This window comes from Hevea brasiliensis, chromosome 1, assembly GCF_030052815.1.
Source record: "Hevea brasiliensis isolate MT/VB/25A 57/8 chromosome 1, ASM3005281v1, whole genome shotgun sequence".
Taxonomy (NCBI): Eukaryota; Viridiplantae; Streptophyta; class Magnoliopsida; order Malpighiales; family Euphorbiaceae; genus Hevea; species Hevea brasiliensis.
In genome coordinates, this window is record NC_079493.1 from 18,462,120 (window position 1) to 18,482,217 (window position 20,098).

The following is a 20,098-nucleotide window of genomic DNA, read 5'->3' on the forward strand; positions in this document are numbered from 1 at the left end:
TTCACTAAAATATAAGAATTAAATAGTAGTTTGACGAATCTTATCAGCGAAAAAATTAACAGAGAAATCAAACAGTTTAACAAAAGCAAAAAAAAAAGGACAAAATAGTATATTTTTCAAAATATAAAAACTATGTAGCAAATTTTGTTAAAATATATGGACTAAATAGTAATTTATCTTTTTTTTATACAATATAATATTATAATTTTTTTTTAAATCACTCAACTTTATTCCTAACTAATTCCATACTCAACAATAATTTATTTTTCATTTCAATCCTAGAACTTTAAAAATATTACAGCCAATTCCTAAATCTCTTTTTCCTTCTCCAATGTGCATTTAAAAAATTATTATTTAATCTTTATATTTTAATACAACTAGCTATTTGAATTATGTATTTTGAAAAACACTTACTTTATAACTCCTCTATTTTAATGCAGCTAATTAATGCCCTTATATTTTTTAAAAAATAATTGCTAAATGCAAATTAAATTTTGCTGTCTGAAAGCTAAATCCAAATTTGCATTTGTTTTTTAAGTTGTTGAAATATTTTCATTCAATTCTTTGTGCATCATTTCTATATTTTCTCTCTTAGAAAATAATTTTCCTATATTATTTTTTTATTACTTGGAGATCTAGAAGAACTGATCTAACTTTTTACTCAAATAGTTTGTATCATTTTCTATCAAAAATATGAAAAACAGAGAGAATTTTCTATCAAAATATAAAAAACAAAGAGAAAATAAGGTGGAGAAGGGTAATGTGCAGAAGGGAAGAAACATTGAGATAGAGAAATAAAAAAGGAATGGTTAGGTGATTTGGGTGTAAAAATAATTGAAGAGATTAAAAAGTAATTGAATCAAATTACAGAGACTAATTAATACGTTTTTTAAAATACAGGGACCAACTAATTAGTTTTTAAAAAATAGGACTAAATAATAGTTTTACTAGCATTAAAATCCTTGACTAATGAAAAAATTGACAAAGGCACCAAACAGTTTAACAAATTAAAAATATGACAAAATGGTTAGTTTCAATATAATGCAAGAACTAAATAGTAATTTTCTCTTAAAAAATAGTAATACATTATAATCATATAAAAAGATATGAAACTTCAAAAACCATCAAACTTTGCCATAAAAATTTTCTTAACCCACAACAAATCAAATATTTAAATAAACTAGAAGCTGGCCTGGCCAACTTACCAATGCGATTTTTGCAGATTAAAAAACATTTGCTTTCCAGTATTCAATTTCTGCCCACTTTACACTGCAGGTACCTCTCTACAACGTCCAGCCCACAGAGCTCCTTCACAATAGGCATGGTGGCAGGAACCCCCACCTGGAATGTTAAATGAGAGCCATCTAAGCAACCCCATGAATGAAGCTGTTTTCGTGCTTCACTAATAGCAGCTTTTGTAGCACAGTGGACTGAGGCTGCTAGGAGTAATGGTGGCTCACCAGAAGCTGCACAAAAGCAGATATGATTCAACAGCTAACATCCTTCATAAATCGACACAACTTATTACTATGGACTCATATAAGCATTGCATTATTTATTGTAAATACCCAATTGTAAATAGCACTAAAATTTACAGTCTTGACACAATTTTCTATCCAGGTCTATTCCAAGCGTAATTCTGATTTTGGCAGTGACTGAAGCCCATATCTATTCCAAGCCTCACTTGCTACTCACTACAGCATTTTGTAGAATAACAATCATTCACAATACCATTTTTCCGGAAGATCTCCAAAATGTAGCTTGACAATAAAATGTGATATTGTAATTTGCAAAACATCTTAGAGACCTTTCAGAAAATGCATTTTTATATTTTCTTCCCTTCTCTTGGAATAGAAACAATTGAAAATAAAAAGTAAAAATAAATTCTGCCAGCTAAATTTATGTTGCAAATTATTACACTAAAACTCTGTTACGCACAAAAATATCAGTTTCATGCAGATAGCATGCTGTCCCATTTGCTCATTTTGTTATTCATCACAAAAGCACCTCTCAAAATAATGTCATCCGGTTCATCTGTAATCAAGCTCGCATTACTGCATAAGTTAGATTATAAGTGAGTCGATAATAATACAGCAAAGATAAAATATAGCAATTCTACTCAATCTTTTATCCTTATTGTCAGTAAACAAATATCCCTCTTGCTTCTTTTCTAAGTAATCAGATCAGCAATTCACAAAATGAAAATTTATACTTACATGTGCATCCAACAGGCTTCAAAAAAATATTGAACACTTGATAATGAGGAAATTTTCAGTTTTGCATGCATGGAGAAATTATCATAGATTATCAATCTACCTTTGGAAGAGAGAACACGTAATTATCATAGATTATCAATCTACCTTTGGAAGAGAGAACACGTTTTGGGTTACGTCCACTGTGAAGTAATGCAACATTGAGCTGCTTTGGTATGGTGTCAATTGTAGGGATCTTGTACGTCCATGTGCCTTCTGTGTCTACCAATCCATCTGAGTTTGTTGTGTATTCTTCGAGCATGAAAAACCCAATTCCTTGGACAAAAGCTCCTTCAATCTGCAAACACAAAGACCTACTTCTGAGTAAAAAATACCATGGAGCAACCACATATAGACTGCCTCTCATGTTAAGCCCATTAACGCCATAGACAGCATTGTGCCCTTCAATTTGATAAAGAAATATGAATTTTAAACACAACAAAATCTAACTACATTTACACATAAGGAAGGAGCAAACCTGTCCTAAATCCACAGCAGGGTTGAGAGATTGCCCACAATCATATAAAATATCTGATCTCAAAATTGTTGTTTGCCCTGTCAGAAGGTCTACTTCCACCTGTGTCACCAGATTCATATCAAGTGCAAAATGATTAGCTCAAAAATTACTACCGGTACTGGATTTAATGAAATCATCCTCAATAATATAAATAATGATGAAGGTTTGAACCAAGCTTGTTTTTTCGCTTTTTGCCATTTCAAAACCAAAAAGCAAAAGGCAATGTTTAGCTAGATAACAAAAAGCAAATTTAAAAAGAGAAAAATATACGTGTTATAGAAGTAAAAAAGTTAATTTGTTAATGTAATTGCCTTTATCTTCTAACATTTAAAGTAAAATTCATATACAACTCAACTAAGTAAAATTCATATATTTATTATATTTCGTTATTATTGCATTTGCTTTCCATATATATATATATATACCCAAACAGACACAAGTACTACAGTTGCAAGTCACTCACTGCATTACCACAGAAAGAACAAGAAGAAAGCATTAAATAAAAAACTTGCCTCGCTCACTGCAGCACCATAGTTTAAGTATTGTTTTGAAGCAAAGTCAGGAATGAAGAAAGAATTCACTGATAAGTTCACAGCTTCCAAATATGCCTGCATTTATGTCTGTAAAAGTGAGATGGCATAGATCTTCCACATCTAAACTATAAAATACAATGAAAAATCAAATTCAGTACCCTCTCACCATGACTATCAGTCTACAAAACCATTCTTCTTTCAAAAGCCACTAATCAAATGTAAAAATTAACGAATCCAAAAAATTCAATGAATGGATGGAATGAAAAGGTACATTAATGGTTGAAAATGAAATGCTATATGCAGTGCATGACATTTTCAAGTGACTGAGATTTCAGAAAAGGGGAAAGTAAATAAAAAGATGATGAGTAGAATGTTCCAAAAAAGCAGATAGCTACCTTTTGAATAAGCATCTCCCATCTTATTGAATCTGTTTGCATCTGCAACCTTTCCTTTAGAGGCATCAGTCTCTCAACCAGTACTTCACAGCAAAGTCTGACTGCTTCACAGCTCGACTCAGATGTAGTGCTCCCAGCAGTGATCCCTCCTTGAATTAAACTCAAAGTATCAGCTTGTATGACTCGTATTTTATCCAAGAAGTCTGCATCTCCATCATATTTGATTGAACTGAGAGCAAATGCAGCCATTTGTTTTACCTTTGTCCAAAGCCCCTGACCCAGCTCTATTCCTCCAACTTCAACAACAATAGACCCATCATGTAGAATGCTTACTTTTCCAGGAGTTGGCCTCATTGACACATCATACACACAAGGTATTCGAGATATACCTCTTTTCTTCCAAATATTATACCTATTAAACTCTTTTATCATTTGAGTCCTTTGGTTAAAGCATGCAGATGTGGCTAACTTATCCCATATTGAAGTTAAAGTATATTCTAGAGGATCACCTGCACTGACATCATAGAATAATTTAAGGCTATCATATGTGTGAAAATTTATGGCCCTCACAGAATCGGCATCAACAGAAAGAAAAGATGCTACTTGTTCAATTATGGCTTCTGCAATATATGACCCTTGCAGGTCTCCAGGGCCCCGCATTGCTGATTTGCTTGAAAGGTTTGTTTTACATAACTTTATATCAAAAGATAAAGCACCCCAATTATACTTTTTAAGTGCACCCACAACTGCTTTTGGCATCATAGGACTTATGTCTAGAGATATGCCAGCATCAATTAATATATCAAGATACAAGGCAGTAATTTTCCCATTAGATTTGAATCCTACACTGTAAGTTATTTTCATAGGATGCCTTCCTCCTGCCATTATCATATCAGTCTTGCGGTTCATAGATATCCTAACCGGGCGCTGATACTTGTGTGCTGCAAGTGCACATGCTGTAGCAACCTAAAACACCACATTCCATAGTATTTGCTATAAATATTAAAGATAGGAGGTACTAGAACATCACTCTATTAAATAATGCAGAAAGCACATATCAATTATAATATGATGCATCATTAGGTCCTCAAAAATAATAAAATATTTCTCAATAGAATTGATTTAAACATCCAGTCTGCATACCATGTCTTCAATTTGTTTCTGCACTGTTCCCTACTGTGATACATTACGACAAAGGAAACAATTTTTTATGAAAGTTGCCCCAGGATAGCATACTAATTGGGTTCACATACCACCACATGTTTTGATTTTTCACCGCTAATTTTCTTTTAGGAAGAAGAGGGGATAGGAGATTTATTAACCCAATAAAGGAGTCTAACATTGATTGCACTAAAAGATTGAAACAGGACCATGCAAAACTGAGACAGACTTACAAGTTCTTATAGAGTCATGTCCACATTACCTCAGGTGTAAACAACTTTAACATCAACTATTTTATACAATCTAACTTTCAGCCAACTCACAATATATTTAATGCCCTTCCCATGCAGATAATATACATGTTAATTTTAAATTGGCTGAAGATCTATTAAGCATTTGAAATCAAACATTAGGCAAAGGAATTAAGACTTCATATTGAAAGGTTGTACGGATGCAAAACCTATTAGCATAAAATGGAAATAGAACATGATGTCTACAATATATATAAGCAAAAAATTAATACAAGGGCCAAAGGATAACAAAGCAGAAAAGTTTCTCCAAAGAGAAGATTTCTTTGCAAACCTATTGCAGACCTTAAACAGGATTCGAAAAGATAATTTACTAAATTCTGCAAAATGAATATTATATTCAACTCAACTAATCCAAACTCCTATCTCGTTGTGGTTAACAATATGGATCCTTGTCCTCCATTCCAATGGGTAAAGGAGACAGGCACACAATTAACAATATTCTATCAGAAATAGTACAGAGAAGCCAAATTCATCCTCCCAACACACATCTGAATGCATGCATAAAACCAGAAGAAAGTGAGGCAGTATTTTCTTCTAGTGTCAAAGCAATTAATAATACAGTTTATTATCAGCATTGAAAAAAAATATTTTGGCTGGAAAAAGAATTTAGGGGCCAGGCCACTTAATATCACCTTCTAGAGCAAGACCAGTGTCTGGAAAGAGCTCAAAGCTTGCACAGGAAGTAAGTAGATCTATCCGCAGAAAACTCAAATTTTGCTATAATGCAGTTAGAAATGTTAACTCCGCCTAAGTAGTTTGCGCTTAGCCGGTCCCAAGCTCGGATAAAGGAGGAGGGTTGCGGTAGGTGACAACCAGCGTAAAAATTTCGTTACACCTTATGATATGGATTCAAATGATATAAACGTTGGGGCGTCCTCTATTAACGATGTGCTACATCGGAGCCCGGGTGTAGTGAGAAATATGCAAGGGTATAGGGCGTTCACCGAAAGCGACGCCATGCCGGCACTGGGATGTGGCGTTAAGTGAGTAAGGGTTCCCACATCATGGATGGGTGTGGGTAAAGAAGTTAGTCCATAGGACAAATAGTAGAACAGATAGTGGAACAGAATATAAGATAGACATAGAAAATAATAGAAGATATCATAGAAGGAGATCAATTAAGAAGGAGCAAGTTAGGAGGAGGATCAGGGTTGGTACTTGGAATGTTGGATCACTTACAGGAAAATTAATGGAGCTTGTGGATACCTTGGAAAGGAGAAGGGTGAATATTGCTTGCATTCAGGAGACTAAATGGGTAGGAGAGAAAAGTAAGGAAGTGGATAATTCAGGCTATAAACTGTGGTTTACCGGAAAGGAGAGAAATAAGAACGGAGTGGGCATAATCATAGACAAGACATTGAAAGACGCAGTAATAGCTGTGAAAAGAGTAGGAGATAGAATTATACTAGTAAAGCTAGTACTAGAAGGAGAAACAATAAATATAGTTAGTATTTATGCCCCACAAATAGGACTAGACAGTGAGAGTAAACAAAGATTTTGGGAAGATATGGATGATTTAATGCAAAGCATACCGAATGAAGAGAATGTTTTCATTGGTGGAGATTTGAATGGACATGTAGGAAGTGATAGACAAGGTTATGAGAATGTTCATGGAGGTTTTGGTTTTGGAAGTCGAAATGAGGAGGGAAAAAGCATCCTGAATTTTGTTATGGCATACGACCTAATACTAGCAAATACCTACTTTATAAAAAGAGAGTCACATTTAGTGACTTTCAAAAGTGGGCAACATAGAAGCCAAATGGACTTCCTCTTAACCAGGAAGACAAATAGAGCTCTATGCAAGGATTGCAAGGTCATTTCAGGAGAGGTTTTAACAAGTCAACATCGGTTGATAGTCTTGGATGTCAAGTTTAGGAACAATTCAAGTAAGGTCAGAAGAAATAGTGTAGCTCGAACAAAGTGGTGGGAGTTCAAAGGAGTAAAGCAAGTGAAATTCAAAAATGAGCTTCTCGAGTCCGAAATATGGAAGTTGAATATGGAGGCCAATGATATGTGGATACAGATGGCATCAAAGATTAGAGAAGTAGCTAGAAAAGTGCTTGGAAAGTCTAAAAGACATGGACCACCCTCAAAAGAGAGATGGTGGTGGAATGAGGAAGTACAAAAGGCAGTGAAGAGAAAAAGGGAATGGTATAAGAAATTATCTAAATGTGATAATAATAAGGCATATGAACAGTACAAGATAGCAAAGAAAGTGGGAAAAAAAGCAGTTAGTCAAGCAAGAGCACAGGCCTTTGAAAAGTTATATAAGAAACTTGGAACTAAAGAAGGGGAGAAAGATATTTATAGATTAGCAAGGAGGAGAGAAAGAAAATGTCAAGATCTCAATCAAGTTAGGTGCATTAAGGATAAAGAAGGAAAAATGTTGGTGAAAGATGAGGACATTAAAGAAAGATGGAGAAATTATTTTAATGATCTCTTTAATAATAGTCAAAATGGCAATAACATGAATATAGATTATAAAACAATAGAAAAGAATGTGAATTACACTAGAAGGATTAAATCTTTAGAAGTATAGGAAGCACTTAAGAGAATGAAAGTGGGTAAAGCCTGTGGACCCGATGAAATACCAATTGAAGTGTGAAAGTGTTTGGGAGATATGGGAGTGGCATGGTTAACTAAATTATTTAATAAGATTCTAAACTCAAAGAAAATGCCTGATGAATGGAGGAGGAGTATCTTAGTACCTATTTTTAAAAATAAGGGAGACATACAGAGTTGCTCAAACTATAGGGGAATTAAACTCATGAGCCATACTATGAAGTTGTGGGAGAGAGTTGTGGAGCATCGACTACGTCATGATACTTCTATCTCTCTCAATCAATTTGGTTTCATGCCCGGTCGTTCAACTATGGAAGCGATCTTTCTCATTAGAAGCTTGACGGAGAAATATAGAGACGTGAAGAAGATCTACACATGGTTTTTATTGATTTGGAGAAGACTTATGATAGTGTTCCAAGAGATATCTTATGGAATGTGTTAGAACAAAAGAGAGTATCTATTAGGTACATAAAAGTGTTGAAAGATATGTATGAAGGAGCAACTACTATTGTGCGCACAGTGAGAGGGGACACGAGATTTTTCGATCTCAATTGGATTACACCAAGGATCAGCCATAAGCCCTTACCTTTTTACATTAGTTTTAGATGAATTGACGAAACATATACAAGAGAGTATTCTTTGGTGCATGATGTTTGCGGATGATATTGTTCTGATAGATAAGACACGAGAAGGAGTCAATAGAAAGCTAGAGCTTTGGAGAAGTACTCTAGAGTCAAAGGGTTTTAAGTTAAGTAGAACGAAGACAGAATATATGCATTGCAAGTTCAGTGAAGGCCAAACTGGTGATAGGGAAAGAGTTAGTTTGAATGGAGTGGTACTGTCTCAAAGTATTCACTTTAAATATCTAGGCTCAGTCCTTCAAGTAGATGGGGGATGTGAGGAGGATGTTAGTCAAAGGATTAAAGCCGGATGGTTGAAATGGAGACGTGCCACGGGAGTTTTATGTTATCGTAAAATTCTCAATAAGTTGAAAGGAAAATTTTACCGTATAGCCATATGACCGGCTATGTTATATGATAGTGAGTGTTGGGCACTGAAAGAGTCGTATGCGTCTAAGATAAGAGTTTCAAAGATGAGAATGTTAAGGTGGATGAGTGGCCACACTAGACTAGATAAAGTCCATAATGAGAGTATTAGAGAAAAGGTTAGAGTTGTGCCAATTGAAGATAAGTTGAGATAAGGGAGATTGAGGTGGTTTGGTCATGTGAAGTGTAGATATACGGAGGCTCCAGTTAGACAAGTAGAGCATATTAGGTTAGAGGATAGAAAGAAAAAAAGGGGTAGACCTAAATTGACTTGGAGGAGAGTAGTACAACATGACCTAGAAGCATTACACATTTCTGAGGATTTAACCCAAAATCGTTTAGAGTGGAGAAAGCGAAACCATATAGCCGACCACAAATTTTTGGGATAAAGGTTTAGTTGAGTTGAGTTGAGTTGCAGTTAGAAATGTTCAATTTTCAAGACTGAAAATTTAGGCAAGACTAGTAACAAAAGCATTAAGCTCAAATCCAGTGATAGATCCACTTATACAGGTCTTTGGAAAGATGATTTACACACAATTCCACCACTGTGAAATTTACATGAAGTGATTGTATACTTCTTTTTACACATTTCTGAGGACTTAACCCAAAATCGTTTAGAGTGGAGAAAGCGAATCCATATAACCGACCCCAAATTTTTGCGATAAAAACTTAGTTGAGTTGAGTTGAGTTGAGTTAATTGTATACTTCTTTTATAATAAGAAGAAATCAACATGTTGAAATATGGAGAAGTGTGAAGATACTTACGGGCATGGATTTCGTGACCTTTCCACCAAAACCTCCTCCAACCCTTCTTGTAAGCACACGCACGTTGTGTTCAGGAACACCAAGACATTTTGCAATCGCAGCCTGTGCATACTCAGGACATTGAATTGAACTGTAAACCACCATGCAGTTGTCTTCATCAGGAACAGCAAGAGCAGTCTGATTCTCCATATAGAAATAATATTGTGACCCGAGTTTTATCTGAATGGCATAATTCAGTAGAAAGTAGGCAATGGGTATAATTCCCAGTATTGAAAGATACTACTAGAAAGTAATTAACTGAGCAATTTTAGATTCATAGTTGTGCCTTCAAAATGAAAGGAATCTTTTCTTAGGCCTTCTTGAGGAGGAAGGAGGGCAAAGAGGGAGTGAAAAAATTACCTTAGCAGAGAGAATCTTGTGATCAGCTTCAGCAATTCCCTTAGAGAAATCACCAACTTGTTTGGGACAGATCACAGGCGGTATCTCAAAAAGGCTAGACCTCTCGACAGCCTCTTCTACAGTTAAAATGGGAGACTCTAGATTTTCCAGGTCATAATCTACCACTGCAAGCTTTGCTCCTACATCTGCGTGTTTCTGTGAATCTGCAAGCTATTTAAGAAAATAATTCGATAGACTAGATTAGGCAAAATAGAAACCATGATCCAATCAAATGCAAATTTGGATAATGCCCATGGTAATAACATTACAACCAATAGAAATGGGGTGGATGTTGCTAAACTTGAGTGATGGACGAGGATGTTACCACAAATGCAACTGGTTCTCCAGCATACTGAGTAAGCTCATCAGCAAACAATCTTTCAGGACCAAAAGATAACAATAAACCAATGTTCTGCCCACCTTTTGGAATGTCCTTGAAAGAAACAAGTGCAGTTACTCCATCTGGGAGTGATTTAGAATTAAATCCTATACCCTTTATCCTAGCAAAAGGCTTTGTGCTATAAATGAATGATCCATACAGACAATTTCCAGGGGATGGAATGTCATCCACATAAACAGCCTCACCTACACATGTTATTATATGAGTAATCAGTTGCTTATTGGTAGCTCTCATTAGTCACTATGAACCAACAAAAATATTTCAAAGAGGAACATGTACATCAAACCAACACAACAACTTAGCTAGGAACAAATACCACTTGGGATTAAGTTGTCCAATTTACTTCTAATGGACAACTTGCATGAATTTAAATTGTTTGGTTGCATGCTAGAAGTGCACAAGCATACTTAGAGAGAGAGACCATATTATCACCAATAATAAGTATGCTACTTGATGCAAGATTGTCTTCTAGATATTTTAATTAAGTATTTGAGGAAGAAATTCAGGAAGTTTGAGCTGGTTTGGTGTTACTAATTAGTATTTGTTTAGTATTTTTCTCAACTTGGGATTCCAAATCCTATTTGTAGTAGGATTAACAATTCTACTATAAATACCTAGGTCCTCTAGGTATTTTGGTAGACTTCTATTATTGACAATTTGAGAAGTGATTTTAAGAATTAATACAAATACTGAGAATCATTTCTCATCCCCTTTGAGTGTTTTATTGTGTTCTACATCACTTCATTAAGATGAAAGATAAAAGATAAGTCAACTTCAATAGCATTAACCTTAACAAAACAATTTAACCCTATCATATCCATGCGATCAGAAAATAGCATGGCATACAAGTAAAATAAATGTAAATTACTAAATTTCATAAAGGAAGCAACTCATAATGATGATTTGATATACTGAAAATCAATAATTTTGGAACTAACCCGAAGCTTGAAGGGCAGATCCAGATTTGGTAATTGGCTCACCAATGGGATGATACTCTTTGTTTAATTCGATCACCTGTTTGGATGATGACAGCAAAGTGGGGTATTTAACATGATCCAGATTGTCATACTTCTCCTTTGATATGACATCCTCCAACATTGAAATACCACTATATCCCTTCAACCAACCATTAGAACTGCTATCTACTAACTGACCAAGAAAATCAAAAAGAAAACCAACAGCCAAGCTTGACCTATATGCAGGATCTGAAGTTCCATCGTCAGGTACAACAGTAGCTTTAACTAATTTAATAGCTTCACAGAGAACAGCATTGGTTAACCAATTTCCTGTTAAAAATTCCTCAACTTTCCTAGCTCTAATAGCATGTTTAGTTCCAAAAGCACCAAATGCCAACTGACAGCTATTCATCATAATTCCATTAGATGATTTTGAGCAGGAAACTTCAGCCAAGAAAGCAGCATTCAGATAAGGCAAAGCGTTTCCAAGGGGCCGCGGTGCAGCTCGGTAGGTTTCAAAAAACAGCTTACTATCTCCTTCAGGATATACATCCTTAATGGATCCACAATTTGGGATTCTAACACTTATGAGTACACTTTTGGAATCCAAGGGAGGCCTTTCTAAAAACTCCTCCAAGGTAAGCTTTTCATGAATGACACCATTTATTATATGAACAAATGAACCGGCCGCAAGAAGTATTGTGGCAATATCTGAAGGGAAATGTTTTCCTTGTGCCATCACCAAATTTCCCCCAATACTGCCTATATTTCTGATAAATTTGGCAGCAACTTTCTCCATATGGTCTGCAATTTTTTTGAACACCAGCTTACTTGCAGAGATAAATTCACCTTTACTTTCTTCCCTCAAAGCTTCAATAGCCTTAGAAATAGTCACAGATGCCCCAATTTCAATCCCAGTGTGGTCCCCCCTAATCATTGAGAGTTCAGGAATATACCTGAGATCAATGTATCTATCATAGTGTTCTACTTCCTTATAATAACCCATGCCCGTGTTACCAACCACCAGTTTCATCCGGACTCCATTGTTGGCATCATAGCTTTTTAATAAGCCCTGAAGCTCCTGAAAACTAGAAGGTTGGTTCCAAGAACATCTTTTAGAATCTATAAGCATGGAAGCTTTGACTTCCCTTTTCAAAAATGCAGGGAAAGTGCAAATCTCATGATTACGATTGTACAAAGGTAATCCACTTATATTTACTTCATGTCTCTCTCCCTTTTTCCAGAAAGAATTAAATCCCAAATCCTCCATATCGACATCAGATGCAAAACTTTTGCATGCATCAGCAATGGGTCGATATCCAGTACAGCGACAAAGATTTCCTGCGATAGCTTTTTCAGCTTCAAGGACTGTCAGCTTGGAATATCCTGGAGAGGGTTCAGGTCGATCAGTCTTTTCAGCATTAACAAGGGCCCCAAAGAGGGACATGCACATTCCAGGAGTACAAAAGCCACATTGAGAAGCATGGAATCCAGAGAACCTTTTGTGAATTGAATGGAACCCAACTTTGCTATTACCCAGGCCTTCAGATGTTGTAATTGAACATCCATTTATACTGCAAAGTAGTGTGAGACATGAACTCGCTGTAAAATCCTCAACTTGGTCAAGCAATGGATCATGCTTGGAGAGCAGAACAGTACAAGCACCACAACCACCTAAAATCATAAATAGAATTTAGAACACAAAACAAACTAACACTCAACAATAGATTTCAACCCCACAACCTTACTAGTTCTTTTCTTTCTTTACTTTTCTAACTTTTTCCCATCTTTCTAGGAAATGAACACATGGGTAGTCATTTACAAAAGAATATCATATTAAACAGCCTTAGCTTGCAACAAGAATATGACCATTCACCGATAAAACAATCAAGACTGAATGAAATCAGGGATGAACAGACTACAAGATAAGATATGCAAATATCCTTGTTCATTTAATTGCATGAACTCTCTTAAGCAACCAGAAACCTTTGCTTTTAAAAACAATGACTCTCAGGGCTCAGGCTTTTCTAAGCAGTAGGCTAGCTTTAGATGTGTTATGGGCCAACCTGAAACAGGCAAAAACAGTAAACATCCTAACAACTAGGGGTGAGAAAAGAAGATTGAAAAAATCAAACTGCATATTTGAAATTTAAAAAAATAATAATAAAAAATAAAAACCAACAAAAAAAAAAAAAAAGTGGTTAACGAAACTGCTATTTTTAATTTCAATTCAATTTCAGTTTTATCATTTGAAAACCACGTTGAATCAAATTGAACCAAACTCTATTTAATAAACATATAAAATCATTTCAGTTTTGATTTATTTCAATTGAATGGTAAAATTATTCTCCATATATTTTTACTTTATATTTTGTTTATTTTATATAAACTTTATTCAGAACTATGGTCCCCTTTTGTCTTCCTAATTTTCTCAAGAACCATGTTGTTTCAAATTCATCAGTTACTGTTTGTATTGGTAGTTTTTAATTTATGTAAACTCCAATTATTTATTATGCAAGAAAAAAAAAACAATTATTTAGGCTCAATTGCAATATTTGGACTTAAATTTAAATTAAAAATCAAATAAAAGATACTTGATGTCAACCAAATTAAAAAATAATAAAAAAAAACGATTGAGCTGTCAACTGGTTGACCAGATAACAAGTTTGACCAGTTTGATTTTGGAATTTGGATGCACAGTTGACTACCCTCCAAACAACCCATTAGTTGTAATACCCCAGCCCATAATCCCATTTTGGAGGAAAGATAGAAAGTAAAGCATAAAATACCCCAAAAAACGCAGCTACCCTAATAACTTGGACCAGCTATTTTAAATCAAGTATATTGGTTTAACTTTTAAATTTATTTAGGCCAATTGGGATTTGGCTATTATGAGGGTTGCAGTCAGGTGGACTTGGGCTATTGCAAGGCCCATGTAGTTGGTAAAGGAGTTGTGGGCCCTGGCTATTGCAAAGGTTGCAGTTGATAACAACTATCATCCTTAGGTCACGTTTGACTGCAACGGGAAAATAAAACTCCAAGTTTTGGCTACTAAAAGAGTTCCTATAGTGTCCTATTATAAGGGCTGTAGTAGTTGATGGGTTTGAGTTATTACAATGGCCGTAGTTTGTAGTGTCGTAGGTGGGCTTAGTTTATTACAGGAGTTGTAGTTGGTGGCAACCTTCATATTCCTTAGGTCATTGGTATTCTATCACTGCTGGTTCAAATGCTATGGGATTATAACAGCTGAACCTTGAACTCCACAATTTTGGTCATTGCCAATTCTCCTACAGTGGCTTGAATTGCACATCAGTAGAAGGTAAAAAGAAGTAACTTCAGCTGACCAAAATAATGAATTGGTTTGGATCAAATTTCTAAAAGCTACTCAAGCAAATTACATTATCCTAAGCAGAACAAAATGAATCAACGCATTTGAAAATCTACTCAATTACATATACTGAGACTAAACAAGGAAAATCCATTTCCTTTATCAGCAGCCATAACTGGACCAAATCATCAAACTCTAAAAGTACATTTCACAAGATTAATTCTTACAGCACAATCAGAAGTCAGGGAAGAAACTCCAGAATTCAACATTTGATAAGAAATTGATTAACCCACCAAAGGGAAAGTTGATTTAAAAAATTCTACAAGTCCATATGCTCAAAAATAGCATTTAATCCAATTAATTGAAATTTTAAAGAATTCATTAATTTAGGGGCTGGAAGTAATGCTTATCAATTATTAGACAAGAAAACATCCTAAAATTATCAAACTGTGAACAAAAAAGAACCAAATAAACTATAAATTTTTGGGACAGGCAGAGTCATCAACCCATCATATTAAAAGTAACCCAAATTGAATATTCAGATAATAGTTCAGAAAGAGAGTACCTTCACCACAACCAAGCTTTACACTCTTGAAAGGGGTCTGAGTCCGCAGGAACTCAAGCAAAGTCATAGAAGGATCCACAGTGAATAGCTCAAACCTCTGTCCATTAGCAGCAAAAACCAGATGACCCTTCTTGGCCATTTCACTTTCCTCTTCCATTTCGTTATGTGTTTCTGGGAATATCCACCCAAACCCAAAACCTGCAATGAGCTCATCCCCTTCCTGACAAGTATATAAGCAGACAAAAACAACAATGTCACAAATCTTCGAAAGAACAGGCAATGGGTTAACGTTAAACCTGAATTACATCGTTGCATTTGTAATGCCGACCTTTGTTTAAAGAAAGATTCAAATCAATAAAAAATAAATAAATAGAAATTTCAATGGACGATAATCTTATACATCTGCGGAGGTGTTACCAAAGCAGATACATTGATTTTGACTTGTTGAGCATCCCTTCTTCGTTTTCCTTAGAAGGTGACGCCGACGGATGGAAGTTAAAAGGAGAAACGGGTTAGATTTTTTTTGTCCTTTCCTCCTAATCTCGCTCTCTTGGAGGAATAAAAGACTTTCGGCTGCCATTGTTTTATGTTTTTGGAAAGATACGAGATTTCATTACAATAGGGAGCCAGTACGGTAAGAGGCCTGCAACTAGCATACATTATTACGCTTGTGAGCTCAATTCATGACCTGTTGAAGCAAAATTAGTCCGCTCGTGTGATCCATGTGCAGCGTGAAGCAAATTTTGCGGCACATTGCTGGGCTCGTGTAGCTAAGAACTATCCTTTGGGTTAGCATGTTCTGATGGAGCCCCCTCATGCTCCGTCTAGCTTGGTTGCTGCATGATTTAGCTGGTGGGAGGAGAGCACGCTTTCATAGTGAAAGTACTATTTTGCCCATAATCCATTGTCGTTATTGTTATGTGGAGGTAAATTGGAAAAAAGGTTCAATACGTCAGTGAGGTTTAATTTAGTTTATTTTTAATTTTTAATTTAATTTAATTTATAAATTTTAATTTATATTTAAATTAATATAATTAATAAAAATATTATTTTTTAATAATAAAATATAATATAAAAATAATTTATTTAATATTTTAATTATACAAATTATATAATATAAAAATAATATTTTAATATCATTTTTAAAATATTTAATTATTTTGTTTAAATAATATTAAAAAATAACTTTTGTTAATATTAAAATATTATTTTTATATTGTATAATTAATTAATTAATTTATTTATATATTAAATAATTTATTTAAATAAATTATTTAATATTTAATTATTTTTTAATATTAAAATATTATTTTTTATATTGTATAATTAATTAAATAAAAATATTATTTTTATTATTCAATATTAATAATTGGAATAGTAATAATTTTTAATTTTAATTAATTATATGAAAATATAAAAATATTTTTTTATATTTTCAGTTTAATTAATAATATTGAATAATAAAAAATAATATTTTTATTTTTATTAATTAATTATACAATATAAAAAAATATTTTAATATTTAAAAAAATAATTAAATAATTACATATTTTTATTAATTGGATTAATTTGAGTATAAATCAAAACTTATGAGTTGAATTACACCAAAAATTAAAAATGAATTAAATTGAACCTCCCCAACAAGTGTAGAAGGCAAATTGAACTTTCTTCCGGAGTAAGTTACATAGAGAACAACTTCAATTTGTAAAATAAAATTCTCAATATCAATTTGACATTTAGCAACCAATTTTTAGGTTATTATTACCGATAAGACATTTATTATATTAAAAATTATATTTTTTCTATTTTAATTTAATACTTATAAAAAAAAGTAATTATTTTTTCTATTTACTCACAGCTATAACAATTAAAATTACACATTTTAGTAAAAAAAATCTATTTTTTTAACTATCAATCTATAAAAATATAAATTTTCAATTTAATAGATATTACATCATAATAAATAGCCAAAAAATAAGCTGTTAAAATTTATAAGGAATTTTATATTACTTAATTTAAAGGTTAGAAATTTTGTATTATAAATTAAAGTTTAGGTATTTTATTATTACATATTCTAAATTAAGATACCATTTGTATAATTTACCCATATTATATGTGTCATGATTGTGCTAATGTGTCTTCGATCTTCAAAGTGTAGATTTTTTTCTTAAAATGCATTTGGTCATAGGTTAAAAAAATCAAGATGAAATATTATATATAAATGTTATCCGAGTCTATATATTTATCTCTCTATATATATCTATCTATATAATATATAAATACATGAAAGAGAGGGAATATTGAGTTTGGTTAAAAATACCCCTAGCTATTATAATTTTGTTATTAATAGTTTTGAACAATTTTAATTTTAATACAATTATATATATATATATATATATATATTTCAAAAAATCACGAGAGTTCAAATTTTATGTACAACAAAAATACATATATAGTTAAGTATAGAAAATATTAAACTCTAACTTACTAAGTGCTATGATTTTTTTTTTAATAAATGATTACTTAATAAATTAGTATTTTATTAAAATTCCTTTTTAAAAACTTTAATTAAAATACTTTATAACATTAATTATTATAAAAGTTAATTGATTATTTATAATGATTATTACTATATTTATTTGTTATTTAATATCGATTATTTATAGTAATTATTATTATATTTATTTACTTAAATTGATATGTAATTGGAAATTATCTCAGAAAATTATTAATAGCAAAATATTCATATGTAAAATTATAATTCAATAACTATAATTATAGTTATAATTCCAATATAATTATAATTCTAAATTTCAAAAAGTTTAGAATTTAATGTCACACTTTGATGATAAAAAAAAAAATCATCTATATATTACAAAACAATATTGGCATAGAATTATAGTAACGTTAGAATTTTTATTTTAGTTCCTTTAAATTGAGATTACATTGTTATTATTGGTATTTTTATTATTTATTGAGATTGTAATGTTGACATTGGAAAATAATCCGTTTGCTCTATTGGGTTCATCTTTATATAAAAACTGCTTTTATTTTTAGTTGCTTTTATTGTTGGGAGCGTCTGCTATCCAAGAAAGATGTATTTAGCTCTTCTTGAAAATATATTATGAGTGCAAATATAATGAGTTATCATCATATATTATAATGATAGAATATTTTTTCCCTTCTGTGAATGATTTTCAAGTGGTTGGCATTGCATAATTTGCAGATATAAAAAGGCAGGCTACTTGGATACTGATGTTGGGTAGTTGAGTTTACTACTCTTGCTTTCATATTCCTAACTGTGGTTGGCAAACTAATCCTAGGTATTTTCTTTATGGATTTTTGCTTTCTTTTCATTAATTGAATATTTTATGAAGTCTTTTTTACAGAAAGAGGTTTTTTCTTTAAATATATATTTGTTAGATTTGAGGGCCACTGGGTTAACATCATAGCTAGATCTAATGCATCTTTTTTATCTTGGAATATATTAAATAATAATTATATATAAAAAGGAGTTGAATGTGTGAATGAATAAAATTATTTTTAATTATTTATGTTAATTATATTATTATAAATTTAGTTGCTGCAAAGATATAATTAAATTAAAAAATTTCAAAAATCAACCATTAAAATAAGAGATAGCGCAAGTACATAAATAAACAAAAAAAAAAGATAAATCACGAGGATGAATAACGAGTACAATGTGTAACGTATGTTAGAAAAAAATTAGTATATTTAAGTATCTAAATAACATTAATAAATGATTAAAAGTTATAAGAGTAATAATTACATCTTGTTAATATCGTATCAGACACCCCTTTAAAGAAAGTAATTATTAATCTAGTCTCCCAAAGTTAATATTTAACCCTCAAAATAATATAAATATTAATGAAGTGAAAGGTTAATCCAATCTCTTTAAATATTAAAAAAAATTAATAAAAATTAAAAATTACAAGACTAATAATTATTTCTTATTAATCCTTGATAGTTGCTTAAAATGTCATATTTTTATCATTACATACTTAATTTTTTGAATTTGTTTCTTATTCAACTAGCTTGTTAATACTTTTTTTTTTTTTTATGTTATTAGGTATTTGCAAGAGCATGAAAGAGCTTATAAAGTATAAAAAAGTGAATTGAGCACAAAAAGAAGGCATAAGGAGGTGTGATTTTGGTGAGAATTTAGCCAATGACAAAATGGGCTTAGAAATGTCTTTTTTATGGTATTTAGAGGCTAATGGTAGAAAACGAATGAATTTGGACATCAACTCATGTTGAGTTTCTTTAAACAACCTTAATAGAGCTTGTATGTGATTCACTATCTGGAGTTTGAATATGACCTTATGTGCTTAGATGGACCTTAATTAATATATTTTGAGGCCATATATGAAAAATGAGTGCAATTGGCCTAGATTATGTTGAGGATCACATGTTGAATGTATTTCAGCTCTTTATGTTAAGTTATGTGAAACCATAAGTTAGGGCCTTAATTGGAGGGTTTAATTTTTTATTTAAGGCTCAAAATAAATAAAATAGAGGTGTGTGGGTGCCTAAGATCATGCAAGTGGAAAATCTATATAATGAGAGTTATTTTTAACTTGTTTTCCTACTTTAACTAGGATTCTTGAGAGAATTTTAAGTCAAAATGCAATTAGGACTTCCAAATCATCTCTGAAATCTTAGTTTATCTATTTTTCTCTATAAAAAGAGTCCAAAATGTTGATATGGAGAACATCAATTCCCTTTTACTCATAGTAGATAAATTCTCTCTTTGTGCATTCAAATGTATCAATTACTGGGTAAATTTCACCCATCATCCTTGAATTTGGATGATTATTTTAGTAATATCCTTGAACTTCAATTTGTATC

General features: G+C 32.4%; 1 protein-coding gene across 8 annotated transcripts; it reads right to left on the minus strand.

Annotated features, from left to right (window-relative positions):
* Positions 1 to 1,039: 1,039 nt before the first annotated feature.
* On the minus strand, positions 1,040 to 15,851 carry LOC110641462 (indole-3-acetaldehyde oxidase). Of its 8 annotated transcripts, none has more exons than XR_009147721.1 (12): positions 15,630 to 15,847; positions 15,230 to 15,449; positions 11,319 to 13,010; positions 10,306 to 10,565; positions 9,942 to 10,151; positions 9,543 to 9,761; positions 3,698 to 4,663; positions 3,282 to 3,377; positions 2,731 to 2,829; positions 2,317 to 2,550; positions 1,939 to 2,034; positions 1,321 to 1,466 (listed from the first exon to the last, which is right to left on the minus strand). XR_009147721.1 is itself a non-coding variant. In XM_058144434.1 (12 exons), exons 1-11 carry the CDS (start codon positions 15,807 to 15,809, stop codon positions 1,952 to 1,954), a joined length of 4,215 nt encoding a protein of 1,404 aa, XP_058000417.1. In that variant the 5' UTR covers positions 15,810 to 15,847; the 3' UTR covers positions 1,321 to 1,466; positions 1,939 to 1,951. The 8 variants fall into 8 exon arrangements, 6 of the variants coding, with proteins under 6 accessions (XP_058000414.1, XP_021648875.2, XP_021648877.2 ...); XM_058144434.1 differs by having other exon boundaries at positions 2,361 to 2,550; XM_058144431.1 differs by lacking the exon at positions 1,939 to 2,034 and having other exon boundaries at positions 1,040 to 1,466; positions 2,361 to 2,550; positions 15,630 to 15,845.
* Positions 15,852 to 20,098: the final 4,247 nt, after the last annotated feature.